At 57.0% G+C, this 15,627-nt stretch overlaps 1 protein-coding gene across 1 annotated transcript; it reads right to left on the reverse strand.

Moving 5' to 3' along the window:
* Positions 1–622: 622 nt before the first annotated feature.
* AMBP (alpha-1-microglobulin/bikunin precursor) lies at positions 623–15,326 on the reverse strand. The gene is made up of 11 exons (XM_072842480.1): positions 15,309–15,326; positions 13,745–13,954; positions 12,591–12,733; positions 11,138–11,214; positions 9,850–9,966; positions 9,291–9,392; positions 8,535–8,581; positions 2,904–2,985; positions 1,686–1,853; positions 1,275–1,448; positions 623–728 (listed from the first exon to the last, which is right to left on the reverse strand). The coding sequence occupies exons 2-11, from the start codon at positions 13,859–13,861 to the stop codon at positions 706–708; spliced, it is 1,050 nt and encodes a 349-aa protein (XP_072698581.1). The 5' UTR covers positions 13,862–13,954; positions 15,309–15,326; the 3' UTR covers positions 623–705.
* Between the last annotated feature and the right edge of the window lie 301 nt (positions 15,327–15,627).

A 15,627-nucleotide genomic window follows, 5' to 3' on the forward strand; every position in this document is an offset into this window, starting at 1 on the left:
GCAGCCTCGGGGCCCAGCTCCGCTCGGGGCTCCCGCAGTCGCCCCCTTAGGCCGAGTCGGTGCCCGAGCCACCTGGGCCGCCGGCCCGTCTGGCCCTCGCTGGTGGCCCTGGACGCCCCGGACGCCGCGGAGGCCGTGAGCTCCTGCCAGGCAGAGGCCTGGGGCCCCCGGGACGCGGCTGTGGCCACGTGAACGCGGGACTGGGAGTCGGGGCGGCCCGGACCGCGCGGGGCCTCGCTCCCAGGGCAGTGTCGCCTCCTGACCCAGGGGCACTGTCAGGCTCCCCAGGACACGGACGCGGGGCTTTCCTTCCCGCTCTTCCTTTCTGGCTTTATTCAAACAGCCCCGTTGATACCGCGAGTAAACAGAACTGGGATTTACGTCTGGTCGTTTGATAGTTGCCGTCCGGGGGACCAATCTACTACATTTTCAACACATTTTTCATTTCGGGGGGAAACTGGGGCTACTCCCGCCGCCATCCCCAGCCCTGTCACCCCCGCCCCGACCCGCTACCTCGGGACACTCGCCAGGATGGTGAACAGTCACGACTCGGGATTTCAGGAGCCTCCGTTGGGTTTTTATTTTGAACCGGGGTGGCTCGGCCAGGCCTGCCGTGGGGGACGGGGGTGGGCACGGGGGCGGGCACGGGGGGGGGCACCGGCCTGCACCCCTGCCCCGCTGTGGCCCGTGGACAGGTCCTCTGGGTTAGCGCAGCAGCTCCTCGTCCCCTGCGGACACAGAGAGGCTCGGGGAGCAGGTGCGGGGCGCGCCCAGGGGCGTTGGGGGCGGGGGACACTCGGGACGAGGATGCTTGGTGGGTGAGGGGAGGCTGCCGGGCTGACTTGGGACCCGCACCTGAAGCCAGAACCTCCCGCTTGCCGGAGACTTGGGGTCTCCAGAACACATTGCCCGGGGGACCTGGGTGCTGGCCCCTGCCGGTTTACCCGAAGCGCCCTTCGCCCGGGGGATGAGACCCGGAGGTCCGCTGGCTGCGCCCCCCGGAATGCCCTGCTGCTGGCGCCCCCGCTCGCCGATCGGTGACGTGCCGGTGGCCGCGCCCTGCGTGCGCCCGGCCCCGTGGGGCCCACCAGCTGGGCCCTCAGACCCATCTCACGGACGAAGCACCGGGGCTCAGCCTGGCACCCGCCCAGCGCGGCTGGCCCGCGTGGGGCCCCACGGGATGGGGTTTAGGCCCCGCCTACAGGTGGGGGGCGGGAGGGCAGGTCCCCCGCTGGGCCCGACGTGCCCCCCACACCGGCCGGGGGCCCACCTACCGGCGCCCGGGGCCCCGCAGTACTCCTTGCACTCCTTCTCCGAGTAGAACTTGTTGCCGTTGCCTTGGCAGCCCCCGTACACGAAGCGGACGCACCTGCCCTGGACGGCGTCGTAGGCCCAGAGGCTGTGGTGCATTCGGCAGGGGCCGGGGACGATGGGGAGGCTGCAGGCCGCTGGGGGGCGGGGGGGGGCGTCAGCGGCCCTGAGGCCCGGCGGGCCCGGCTCGGCTGGACACCCAGGGGCTCCTCCCGGGCCGGAGCTGGGACCCGGGACAAGCAACCCCTCGCCTGGCACACCCGCGTCCGAGCGTGCAGTTCCCGTGACTCGGGAAGCCGGCCCTGGGCTCCCACCCCGGCGTCGTCTCTGGGGGCCCGGGGTTTGGGGCGCGGAGGCGAGGGGCCGGCGCTCACCCACGGTGCGGCAGGTCTGCAGACACTCCTTCTCGGAGGCGAAGTTGTTCCCGTTGCCCAGGCAGCCGCCGTACTGGAAGGTCTCACAGGCCATGGAGGAGCCGTTGTAGAAATACCTGGTGACCATCCCCAGGCAGGGGCCTTCCGCGTGGTCCAGCTGGCAGGCATCTGCGGGGGGCCGGCGGCAGCACTGACTGAGTGTCGCGGTGGGCCCGGTGCCAGCCTGGGTGCTGACCGTGCCCCATCTCGTCTGGTTTGCCCCTCTGCCCTCAGAGGGGTCGGTCAACTCATCTTACGGATGAGGACATTGGAGGCAGGGTGACCCGCCCAGGAGCACACAGCGCTGACATTCAGAACCATGATGTGCCTGCTGGACCCCAAATCAGTGTCCGTTCTACTCCTTAGCCCAGCAACCCGCACACCCACCACCCACCACCCACCCTGTTGGTCTTGTCCGTCCAGAGACTGTGATCATAGCAGGTGACAGCCCGTTCGCCAGGCCCCGGCCAGCCAGCCTCACCTCTGCCCTGGGGTCCCACTGCCATGCCCCTGCTCCCCTCGTTCCTGCCCCTGAAATGTCATCCTCCATAGAACCCACCCTGGGTACCTGGGCGAAGCATGAACCCCCTTCATGTAGGAAGTACTCCTTGGTCCCGACCCTCCATCCTGAGCTTCCCCAACCCCTCCGCTAACCTTCCCTTGGGGCCCATCAATTCCTTCCCTGCCTGCCTCCCCTACTAGGCCACAAGTTCCAAAAAGACATGGGTTTGTCTCCCTGACCCCAGTACCCTCCACAGGGCGAGGCGGGCTCAGTGTTGGCTGAGCAAGGTGGAGAGTGAGTCCTTCGTGAACACCGTCAACGACACAGAGCAGCCTCACGTCCTCCCCCAACTCGCCCCCACGAAGGCCCTGATCGTGAGCGCAGCAGGCCGCCGTCCCGCTGCAGCGACGAAGAAACCAAGGCTGGAGGCCACGCAGTGGTACGGACGAGGCCAGAACTCACTTCTCTTGGAGCTGCGAGTTCCTGAGCCCAAGGGCCACCCCCCGACCCTTGGCACCGCACAGAGGTCTTGATTTACCTCTTCTAGTCCCAGGCCTTGACCAGCAGACAAATAACAAAGAGTCTTCCTGACGGTGAGGGCAGCCCGGGTGAGCCGCCCACGGGCCCTTCCTCTAGGGAGCATGACAGAAGGGGGTGGAAAGGCGAGTGGCCATTACCTTCCTTCTTGTAGACAGTGTTTACTAGTTGCCCGGCGCCCGATCCTTCCTCCTCCTGGGGCAGCACAGCCCGCCGGGCTCTCTGCGGTAGAGAGAAAGAGAAGCTGTTGCGAGGACCTTGCCACTATCGCTCACCTGCAGCCCTGGAACATATAGACAGACCCTGAGCTTTGGGGATCAGGATGTAGACGGCAGCCCTGTTACTATACGATTAAGCAACTATCTTCCCCAAAGCGTCAACCCGAATCCCAGAATGTGCATCCCAGGGCAGGTTTCTGATCTGAAAGGAAAATCAGAACCGTGAAGTAAAGCAATACCCTGGTGTCCAAATTCTAGTTGAAATGTCCAAAGGAATAAAATAATGGTGGGAAAGAAACTATCTGAATTGGAAACCAGGGAAGGGCAGCATTCCTGTGCTAGGAGCTTGAAGGCATTTCTACACGGCGGAGTATACGGACGTGAATGGCTTGCAGGAGGGCCTGGCCAGACCATCATCATTAGCAAAGGAAAAGCCACCCGGAGAGTATGGAGAAGGGACCTCAAGACAGACCCTAACACTTCGAACTGTGGTGACGAGGACTGAAGAGCAGGGCAGGATGCCAAAGCGGGCCAAGGCTCTCTACAGCCCACTGAGGCAGGATCTCGGGGGCCATTAGGGATGAGCAGGGAAACTGCCAGCCAACAGGCGGTCTCTGTCCTCAAGACAGATCCGGTATCTGAGAAAGATCTGTAGTAACCTTCAACATTGCCCTTCTCCTTTGAAGGTGTGACTAAAAGCCATGATCGGGGACTCCCCACTGTCAAGCTGGTGGCACACAGGCCTTCCCTGGGAGGGCGAAGGAAAAGAGAAAACTTGTGGAACAACTCAAAGAATGCAGCTGCTCAGAAGAATCAGGCTGAGCTAGAGAAATTCTCCACCAGAGCCAGGATGACAGTAAGAAGCAGGAGAAAACTTAAATCATCAAAAAATTTTGAAATTTTGAAATTGAAAATTTCAAAAAAAAATTTTGAAATTGAAATTCAAGAGGACGCTGCATCAATAGCACAGGGGCCAACGGTTATGGAAATGAAGCAGAGGAAAGAAGTCGGGAAACTACCAGACATGGAAAGGATTTCGTTGACTTGAACCACACGGTAGACATAAGAAACTGCAGGTCAGTGATTCTAAGAAAGACATTCACATAGTAGGAATTCTAGAAGGAGAGGGGATCGATATAGAAATCCTAGAAGAAAACTTTTTGGAGTTGAAGAAAGACTTGAGTTGTCCAATTATCAATAGGGATCAAAGGGAATGTGGCAAAATGAATGAAGAGCCTCACCTTGACATTCCCTAGACACAAAGGATAAGGAGCCCAGGGGCCCTTGGAGGAACTAGCAGCATCTGAGGGTCCTAAGAGGGGAAAGGTGGTACCCCGGGATTCTGTACTCATCCAAGGAGTTGGCCATGCCATAGACAGACAGCCAGACATCTTCACACGTGTCAGGATCCAGCAGTTTCCCATCCATGTGTTTATCCAGAACAAAACAAAACAAAACAAAACAAAACAAAACAAAACAAAACAAAACAAAACAAAAAATCCCCACTACTTCTAGAAATATTCCAGGGTACCTGGCTGGGGGCTCAGGTGATAGAACATGTAACTCTTGATCTCAAGGGTGTGAGTTTGAGCACCACGTGGGATGTACAGATTACTTAAAAATCTTAAAAAAATATATATTCCCACTGATTGAAAAGGGAATCTAAGTGCAAGGAAACAGGTGATGGGACAGCAAAGAAATGATGGTAAAAACCATAAAGCCAATCAAACCGAGAGTTGAGGCTAAATGACTATTACGATGGTCATACAACTTACTGTAAATGTTCAAAGTAATTCTCAAAAGGTGGACAATATAAACATCGATCTCAGATCACACCCACAAAGACAGACATGTGGGAAGCCTGAAAGGAAGAAATGGAGGTGTGCTCCATTTCTCTTTTTGTGCAAGGGGAGTCAATATTTATGGTTTCATTCTTGACACTGATAAAGAAATACAGACCCCCCCACCCCCGCCCCGAGATCTGGATGAAAGTGGCAGATTGAAATTCCCCTCCAAGTTGCCTTCTTCAATACCTAACAGGAAAAAAAAATGAATCCAGAATACCAATCTCCAGATGTTCATCAGCATCACTCAGTCAAGGAAAGGGGCATAGTTTAAAGCAAAAACCAGGATTGTTGATGAAGGAAAGAAATCAAATATTTTTGGAGCTGAACAGAATGGTCAGCTCCTAGCTCTGCCCTCTAACTCCCAAGTCATCAAATTTTTGATACTTCTCCCCAAGACTCCCAAATCCTGAGAGAAGGGAATTGAGGGCCCCTCTCTTTTTCTTCTTCTGACAAGAGCGGTGAAGATGACTTCTGGGAAGAAAAGAGGAAAAAGGACCAGAGGCTGACTCTCTCTCAGTGTAGGTTCTGGGGCAACACGATCTAATGCACTGGGGGTATTGACAGATGTGCGTCCCTGCCCTGACCGGGGGCATGAACCCCACATAGGACATTTAGAAGTTCTTCAAAAGAGAAAGCAAGCAAGGGTCTTCCAACCAAGGTGGCGCACCCGAGGAGAGCTCTTCCACCCCTGTCCCTTCCCACCCTTTCCTTGGACTTCAGAAAGGTAGATGGAACACAAAATCCCCAGACCTGAGACTACATCTGGGTGGGAGGGCACTCGGCTCAATGTTAGTGGGGAAAGGGTCAAGGAGTAAATGAAACCCCCACCCCACCGCATCAGAACAGACACAAAAACTAAGCAGGCGCAAGAGAAAAAGAAATGGTACAGGGAATCCAGCCCCGTGTCTGAAAGAAGACATAGCCTGAAGCAGAGAAAGAGCCTGACGGTGGTGGCCCTTGTCACGACGGCCTAGGCGTCCCCTCAGGAATGGACCTGCATTCCCAGCTGAGCCGGCAACCCCTGCTGGAGACCGCCTCCGCTCACGGGACCCCTCTCGCTCGAGGTCATGCTTCCTCCCCAGACTGATGGACCTGGGGGCCCCTCGGCACCCTCATGGCACAACCCCCAAGGGCCCTCCCAGTTCTAGAGCTCCCACGGGGCTGACTGAGGCACCTCGAGCACCTCACAGCTCTGCTTCTCCTTCTGCTCACTCCTCCCCTCATCCCTTCCTTCCACAGGTATGGGTCCAGGAAACCCCACCTACGACACCAACGAAGGAGAAGACGGAACTCAACAAGCAGACGGACATTCCTCAGCGGCCTCAAGCTATGGAATACTCCTTAGTGAAGACACGTATTTATGAAGACAAGACTCAAAGACAAAATGGTAAACAGAGTAAGATGAAAAGTGAGAACCCGGGCCCTAGATAAACAAATTGAGAACCAAGACTAGATTCATCCAGAGCTAGTGAATGAGTCAGAAACAGCAAGGACCAGGACGGATGCTGCTAAATGGAAGGACTGTCCCAGAAGAAAGGCTGCTGAGAATCCCAGGGAGTACGGGCGAAAGCAACGTGAGAACACCTAGTACGTGCGGAAGACAAACGCCCCAGGAGAGAGCAGGTGTTCCCGAGGTAGCAAAACCCAGGAAGGGAACGGAAGGGGAATTCTGAGTAGTGCCAGAGAGCCCCTAGGCCAGGATGCAATCTGGGGACGGAAAGAGCACACTGTACGCCAGAAAACTTTGATGTGGACTCTCCACGCCAAGACATGCCCTGGTGGGGATGCCGACTGCAGGGCAGCTGGCGGGCTCCGTCGGTAGAGCACGCTACTCTTGATCTCAGGGTTGTGAGTTCAAGCCCGTGTTGGGCTTAGAGCCTACTTAAAAAGAAAAAAAAGGAAAGGGAAAAAAAAAAGATGTAAATTATCTTCAAGGATAGTTTGCCCAGGCATCTGGGCAGAAAGAAGCAAACTGCTTACAAGGAGAAGAAATATCAGAGCGGCCTCAGGCTCTCCCAGAGCCATGATTCGTGCTGAAGAACAACGCAGCGGCGCAGAGCACGTTCCAAGGGAAGGGAAGCATGACCCAGGAATCTGACGCCCAAGCAAAATGCCATTCAAGTATGAAGGAAATGGGCAGGCTTTCTCAGGCAAGAATTCAGAGATTAAAACTCCTAGAGCGTGCCCTGAAAACACCACTTGGTGACGAAATGGCGTTAAGGGATGAATAGAAATCAGTAACTCGGGAATAGAGAGGCCGTGGTTGTGTTCATAGGCGTGAGGGTGGAATCCATTACCCTACAGAGCTCGTCTTCAGGGCCTGGGGAAGGTGGCGGCAGATGCTTGCTTGGAAGCGCGAGAAGCCCACTCATCTTTTAAAAAATACAAATAAAACTACGCCTAATGCTTTTAAGACCTGGAATCTCAGATACAATGCCATTTCCTAACGCTATGCCCAAATCTGTGCATCGCTCGCTGGAACATTCCTTCTATCCGTCCTACTCTCCACATGTGGGCGCGTCACGATTCCTGGAATAATGCGAATGCTGGTAGCTTTGGGTGGTGGCATTTTTTTTTAACTCTTATTTAGATACGTTTCTGCCTTATTTCAACTCTTTCTTATTTATTTTAATACATTATTTATTTTTATTTTTAAATTTCAATTCCTTGTAATGAGCATATGTCAGCTTTATAAGATCAGTGGCATTTTCTCTTTAAAAATACAGGTGCCAACAGACAACATGTTAACGGTATCGATTCTATGTAGGAATAAGGACGCTGTTATCTTTTTTTTACTTTCTTGTATTTTTAAAAAATTTTCAGACCTGTATCTGATATATTTAGAATATGTACTTGTTTAGAAACATAGCCTTGAAAGTTTATATATATAAGAAATATATATTTATGTATATAAATATATACAAATATACACACCCGCACACATAATATACACACACAACAGTAGGATAAATTAGGATGTATCATTTCCAAATAATCACAGAAAAAAATGAAGAAAGCTTAATCAATATGGTAAAGGCAGGAAAATAAAACAGAAGAGTAACAAAGCCCAAAAAATCAAAAGGCAGAACAGGAGAGGCGAGTTGGTTGAGAAGCTGCTTGCTCTCAGGTTTACTATTTTTTTTTAAGGATTTATTTATTTATTCATGAGAGATACATAGTGAAGGCAGAGACACAGGTAGAGGGAGAAGCAGGCTCCCCGCAGGGAACCCGACATGGGACTCAATCCCGGGACCCCAGGATCACGCCCTGAGCCAAAGGCAGACACTCAACCAATGAGCCACCCAGGCGTCCCCTTTTTTTTTTTTTTTTTGGAGCTCAAATGACTTTATTTTTTATTTACTGAGTACTGAGCACCGTTATTTCATCACTGAGTACTGGCCTGGTTGTAGGCAGTACGGGGCTAAGAAGCTTTCCGACACGTCACTGAATTCTAGCACGTGGAAGGTAAGGGTAGCTACCCCATTTCACAGAGAAGGAAAGTGAAGTCTGGATGGGGCCGCACATGGCCCAGATGGCAGATCTGGGATTGAGCCCTGCGAGTGTCGGCCTCAAGGCCCCAGGCCTATCACTGCCTCCTCTCAACCCCGCTCGGTGACCCCACCCACACACCACCGCAGGATCTAAGCGAGGACAGCAAAAATCAGGCAGGAGGGGTGGGGATAAAGCGGGAAAAAGGGGTGCTCACCATGTATGGAGAAGGCTCTGGTTCCTGCTCGCCGGGGACACACTCACCTAGGTCAGGACGGGGGAGAGAGGTGAGCAAGAGGGCTTTGTTTCTTCCGTACGGTAATCACGTGTGCCAGGTGGGCACCATGCTAGGAACTGCCTTGGGCATTAGCCCCCTTCACAGATGGCTCATTCGTTGGAAAAGCCACCGGCTGGTGGCCGCACCGTCATTGCCGTCAGCACCATCACGGGCCCAGCGATGGCTAACATTTATCGAGCACTCACTAGACACCGGGCGCAGCGCTGTTGTATTTAACGGCTTTCTTTCATCGACTCCTCACAGCCACTATTACAAGGGAGGCGTTCCTACCTCCCATTTTACGGATGAGGACAGTAAGGCTCCGGAAGGTTGACTCCCCAGATGTCACACACCTCACCTTGAACCTCAGAACTCTAACTCTGGAGCCCATACTCTTAATACCAACACTGAACTGCCTCCCCAGAGGCACCTACGGATTCTGGATACAACCTCACTTAAACAGGTGGCACCAGGGTGGACGCTGAATCTCGTCTCGGCTCTGCTACGTATATGCTGTGTGCCTGGTTTCGAAGACAGGGGCTCCCCAGCTGCCCTCTCTGTAGCGGGCTGCGGAGACCATAACCCTACTTAGCTCAGAGGGTTGTAGGAAATACCCAGGGGCTGGGAAGGCGTTCTCTGGGGGCTGTGAAGAATGAGGAGGGGACAGAAATGTGAGGTGGGGTGGGGAGCATCCACCTTTGTCGGCCATGGTGAAGATAGCGTCCGCGGGGATGCCCACGCCCAAGGCGACCTCCCTGAACTCCTCCAGCAGGCTTTCTCGGAGCTGTGGCTGTCGCCCTGCAATGGGAAGCAGAGAAGATGCCCAGAACCCTGGGTGCCTGGGATGCCAGGGCCTGCGATTATTTTGCCCAGTGATTTTCCTTCAGAAGTTGAAAACTCGCAAACCAATGTGATCTCTTTAGCGCAATTATGGGAAGATGGGCTCCACCGGAGGAGGAGGTGTCCCTCCCGGGCTCCCACCCAGGTCCCCCACATCTCCACGTGTGGGCTCTTTCTGCTGGTTCTGTTAAGGGCCCGGAAGCTCTGGGATTCTCGGGGTCTGGAATTTTAAAGACCACAAGAGGTCAGAGACTGAGTTCTGGCTCCTTCAGGGAGAGCAAATGTCTCCACCTTTCCCGTAACTGGAGTTTTCTCAGAAGGATAAAGCAAAGCTCTCGACTCTTTCCCCATTCCTGAATCTCAGGCTTCCTCCTACTCGCAATTCCTGCGAGCTTATCTAGCCCCCGGCCCTTACCATAGAGCTTGGCAGTAATGGTGGGCCCGTGGTGGCGGCTGAATTTCTTGGTCAGAAAGATGGCGTACTCATCATAGTTGGTGTGGACCACATAGGACTCCATGGTGAGGTTCCACTCTGCACGGGGGATGCAGGAAGCCATGGGGATCGGTGGTCAGAAGGCTCTTCTAGCCTGAGGTCCTTCCCTGTTCCCCCACACATCATCTACTCAGCTGTCCTTCTGTCTATGCACCTGTCTCTCCTGCATATATTTCTCATGAGTTCATTGACTGTCACTCCATCCATCCACCCACCTACCCATCCACCCATCCATCCATCCATCCATCCACCCATCCATCCATCCATCCATCCATCCATCCATCCATCCATCCACCCACCCATCCATCCATCCACCCAACCATCCATCCATCCATCCACCCATCCATCCATCCATCCATCCATCCACCCACCCATCCATCCATCCACCCACCCATCCATCCATCCATCCATCCACCCATCCATCCATCCATCCATCCATCCATCCATCCATCCATCCACCCACCCATCCATCCATCCTCTCCATACATCAAACCATAAATCCATCCATTTCCTTCCTTTCTTCCTCCCTTACCTCCTCTCCTTCCTTCCTCCATCCATTAATCTATCCATCGATCTATTAGATGATTGATTAACTCCTTACCTGCCATCCGTATATATATTCATTTACCAATCTTTTGCTGCTTCTCCTCTCGCTCGTTTTTTAATCCAACCATCCATCTCCCCAAGCATTCGTATAGTCAACCACTGATACAATTATTTGACACATAGAGCATATTTGTTAAACATGTGCTGGATGAATGAATAAATTCACGTCCAGGCCCCTCTGTCACTTGGCACCACGATCCCTGCCCACGGTAGGTGCTTAGCAAGCTCCTATCAGCCGACTGCGGATGCCTACCACGAGGCCTGATGAAATCCTCTACATAGATTATCCCCGGGACTCGGCACCATCCCTTTCATTCTGGATGCTCGAGAGAGAGAGAGAGAGAGAGAGAGAGAGAGAGAGAGAGAGAAGAAGAAGAAGAAGAAGGAGGAGGAGGAGGAGGAGGAGGAGGAGGAGGAGGAGGAGGAGGAGGGGGAAGGGGAGGAATGTCCAGGAAGCCTAGAGAACATCTCAGAACAATGGGAAGGAAGGCTTTAGGGGCAGAGAGAGCGGAGGCAGGAAGAAAGCGAGCCTCCGAGCCCCCGCGGGGTCAGGGTCTGTTCCAGCCCAGGGCAGACCCGCGGCGACGCCTCCAGCTCAACTCACTGGGTTTGTGATAGAGGAACTTTCCGCTGGTGCTGGTTTTCTCGTAAGTCCCGGAGATCTCCTCGCAGGTGCCTCTCCTGGAGAGGGACAGACCGGAAGAAAGGTGGCCGCTGCTACAGGCCACTGTCCCGACGCCCACTCTCTCGCAGGATGATCCTCTCCTTGCTTTTTTTTTTTTTTTTTTTGAATTTGGAAAGAAACCCTCCCAGATGTCGCATCTGAGCCTCCTACCAGGCCTAGGGGACCCATTCACACGCGAAGGGACAGAGGGACAGAGGGGCTAGTCCACGCCACCCCCTAGGCAGGACCAGCACTAAGTATCTGCTTCCTTCGCCAAGTCTGCCCCGCGCACTGACGCACGGGGAGGGAGGGTGACCAACAAAGGCTTCCATGCGCTTGTCACCCCGCGTCTCTCTGGCCCCAGGGACCCCGTCTGTGAAGTGGGGATAATGAAGCCTCACGTGGCACTTGCGAGGATCCAACGAGATCCCCCGAACAGCTGCCAGCACTACGCACGGACCGGCTGTTGTTACGACGGCTGTGAATGAGCTTGCTAATGTTTATCGAGCGACATCTATGTGCCAGGCCCTGTGCCACCTGCTGAGGATGTGGAGGAGGGCACGACGGACTCTGTGGGCCCAGTGCCCTTACTATTGAGCAGGGCCTGGGGGCAGGCCAGAGGGTAAGTGCCAGGCCAGGAGAAGCCACAGGAAGGCATGTCACCTGAACCTTGGGCTGCGGTGGGGGTGGGGGATGGCGGTCAGAGAGCGCTTCCTGGAGGAGGTGACACAGAACCGAGTCCTAAAGGATCCACAGGCATTAGCCCAGGGCGATGCGGAGAGGTTCTCCCAGTAGAAGGAACATGGGGGCAACATGGTGGAGGGTTCCAGGAACTGAAAGGTCTACTTGGGTGGCTCACAGAGTACCTGGTGAGGGCTGGGAGGGGCCCGGGAGGCCACATCAAAGGAGGTGACTTTGAGCCACAGGAAGGGCTTAAGCCGAGGAAAGGTTTAAGCAGACTTAAGTTTTCAAGAGTCTTTTGTTTGCTGGTGAAAGGTTTGAGACCGGAGGCAAGGGGAAGCTATAGGGCAGGTGGCAGGGGTCAGGGCGGGGACAGGACAGACGGGGAGAAGGGACAGCGCGGAGGGCCTGCAGAGAAAGGACAGGGCTTGAGGGTGGGCTGGCCGGCCTGTGGCAGCGGAGAGAGGAATCTCGACTCCCCCCTCCCTCCGGGTTTCCAGGTGGGGTCCCGGGGGCTGGAGGGGCCCTGCCTGAGCCAAGGGACACCCAAGGATCGGGGGGGCAGGCTTGGAAACAGGCGCGTGCTGGGGCGCTGGCCCCGAGGAGAGCCCGGTGGGGGGGGCCGGGGGGCCGGGAGGGGGCTCGGAGGCAAGGCCCGGCTGGGGGTGGCGATCATGAGTCTCCAGGCCCCCCAGCCCATCCCCTCACTCACCGCCAGCGCGTGCTGGTCATGCTGAGCTCCCGGTCGGTCGGCCCCTCGCCCAGCACCAGCGTGCTCATGGACATCCTGTCCATGAACTTCTTCAGCCACGGGCAGGTGGAGCCCACGGCCACGTGAAACCACTTCCCGTAGATCTAGGAGCAGCCACACGCTCTGAGGGTCTGCGCCGCCGGACCCCCGCCCCCCCATCCTCTGACCCCGAGGCTGTCCTGTCCCAGAGCCCAGGAGGCCGGGGGTGCAGGTGGGGTCCCGGGGCGCTGGGCGGAGGCACAGGATCTGTGCGGCTCCTTGGATGAGGCCAGATCCCCGAGGTCAAAGGTCATCCTCCACTGCTGCCCCCGCAGGGCAGGAACAGCACTGCTGTGTCTCCTCCCACCCCCCACTCCAGGGACAGGAGCTCGCCCTGCAGGCAGCCCAGGGCCGTGCTGGAAAGTTCTCCCCTCCCAGACCTAGCTCAGGTCCAGCCTGCTCCCTCTTTCCCGGTGCTGAGGAAGGAGCCATGAGCCTCGGGCCTCGACATCACGCCACCCCCCCCACCCCCCCACCCCGCTCCCGAGCCCTCCACCCGCGGCCCTTGCTCTGCTCTGAGCACAGACAAAACCTGCAGCTGGAAGGGCCGAGAGCCCCGGCTGCGCCAGGTCTGGCTCAAGGCCACCGAGGGCCCGGGGACAGCGCCCGGGCTGGAAGGGGGTCCTGGGGCTCCCCACACGGTGCCCACGCAGCCTCCCCTCTGTCCTGCACCCCGTCTCCGCACTGTCCCGCGTCTGCCCCGGGCCCCCTGGATCTCCGTCGGCCGCCAGGCTGGTAACAGGGCTCGTGGGGACAGGCGAGTGGCGGGAGGTTGGGGAGCCGCGAGGGGGCCCGGAAGTCGGCAAAGCTGAGCCCTGCGAGCGGGCAGCAGGAGCGGCCGCCGCACAAGGCCTTTCCCAGGGTGGGCTGCCCCGTGCGCTGGAAGGCCGAGGACCCCCGCAGCCCGGGGGCGCAGGCTCGCTCTTGAGGCCCACGGAGCGGCAGGGGCACCCCAGACCGTCCGAGCAGGAAGGGCCCTCGGGGACCCAGCCCTGAGATCCAGATTGGGCGCTTCCCCCCCGCAGGGCAGCTGCGCGGACCCCCAGCAGCCTTGGCCGCAGACAGGCCGGCCTTACCCGAGAGACGTCGAAGTTCTCCTGCACTTGGATGTCGTCGGGCGGCGTGAGCACCGGGCTGGCCCTCGCGGCCAGGCAGGCGGTCAGCAGCAGAAACGGGGCCCCGAGACTCCACATGGCTCTGGGCTCTTCTCCGCGGTGGCACTCACAGGCTCGGTGCGGGGACAGAGGAGCCACCGCCTCCCTGCCCACGGCGGCTGCGAACTGAGGCTGGGGAGGGGGTCGCAGCTTGTAGGCGACTTTGGTATTTGCGCTCCTCGGCCTGAACCAATCAGGGCCCCAAGGCCAGGTGTGATCGATCCCTTGCAGTGTCCTGCCCGGGGTCAGTGGTCCCCAGGAGGCCAGAGTGGCTGTTTCAGAGGAGGCGTTGGCCAAACACAACCTGGCCCAGACGCCGCCCAGGGCTGGGTTCAGGCCCCAGAAAGGCTCCCCGCAGAGACTCGCCACCTGCTGCAAGAGGAGACAGCGACCCGCAGCCTTTCCCGCGGGGTCATCCACCTGGACCTCGAGCTACCGTGAGCCAGTGGAATGAGCCCGATGGGGCCCCTGCCTCACAGGAGAAAACGGAGGCCCGGGGAGAAGCAGCGGAGACCACAGGGAGGCCAAAGGCCCAGACTAGACTGGCACTGAGGCACCCTGTCCCCAGAGTTCCCTCTCCGACCCCTGGCTTTCCCTGGCTTCCTGTAGCCCTAGCAAATAATAGTGGGAATAATAATGATTTCCATAGCAGCTCCGGTCCCTGAGCACCTGCTGTGGGCCTGCTCTGCACCAGCACTTCACGGAGCTCAATTCAATCCCCACCACAACCCTAGAAAGTTGGAGCCATTTTTCCCCTTTAGAGAGAAAGGACTTGAGGGGCGCCTGGGGGCCTCAGTCGGCTAAGCATCGGCCTTCAGCTCAGGTCATGATCTCAGGGTCCTGGGATCGAGTCCCACGTGGGGGTGAGGGGGTCCCCGCTCAGCAGGGAGTCTGCTTCTCCCTCCCCCTCTGCCCACCCCCTGCTGCCCATGGGTGCTCGCTCTGTCTTGTACTCTCAAATAAATAAATACATCTTAAAAAAAAAAAAAAAAAGGAAAGAAAGAAAAGAAACTAAAGACAGGGACTGGAGTGTCTGAGAGGGAAGGCGCCTTGCCCGGGTCCCCCCCGCGGGGAGGCAGAGCTGCTGGGACAGGCGGCCTCGGGTGGCGGCGGAGAGGTGGACTCGGGAGCCAGACCGCACCTGCGCTGACGCTGGGCGAGGGACCTGTCCTCCCCGCGCCGGAGCTCCCCCATCGGCCGGCGAATGCGTCTGTAGCAGGTGGAGCACAGCGTCCCCTGCAAAGCTGGCGTCCCCGCGACCTCCCCCGTGGGTGCAACCTTAGGATGTGGTCGGGGGCGGTGGGCCCTGCCCAGCGGGAGCAGGAGAGACACCGGGGCTCAGGGACACGGAGGGACGGACGGGCAGGACGGCAGGGTGGCGGCCACAAGTCAAGGGCTTGCTGAAGCTAGGAGACAGGCAGGCAAGGGTTCTTTTCTAGAAACTCGAGGAAGAGTGCGGCCCGACCGTCTGCTGGGGGATTCTAACCTCCAGAAACGCGAGAGGGAGTACGCTTCTGTTGCGTTACGCGCCCAGCTGTGGTTCTCTGGGAGCGGCAGCGGCCTTCGGACACTGTTTGCTGTTGGTTAGCCTATTTATTTATTTATTTATTTAAAGGCTTTATTTTTTTTTTAAAGATTTTATTTATTTATTCATGAGAGATACAGAGAGAGAGAGAGAGAGAGGCAGAGACACAGGCAGAGGGAGAAGCAGGCTCCATGCAGGGAGCCTGATGCAGGACTCGATCCTAGGACCCTGGGGTCACACCCTGGGCTGAAGGCGGCGCCAAACCGCTGAGCCACCTGAG

This window comes from Canis lupus, chromosome 10, assembly GCF_048164855.1.
Source record: "Canis lupus baileyi chromosome 10, mCanLup2.hap1, whole genome shotgun sequence".
Classification (NCBI taxonomy): Eukaryota; Metazoa; Chordata; class Mammalia; order Carnivora; family Canidae; genus Canis; species Canis lupus.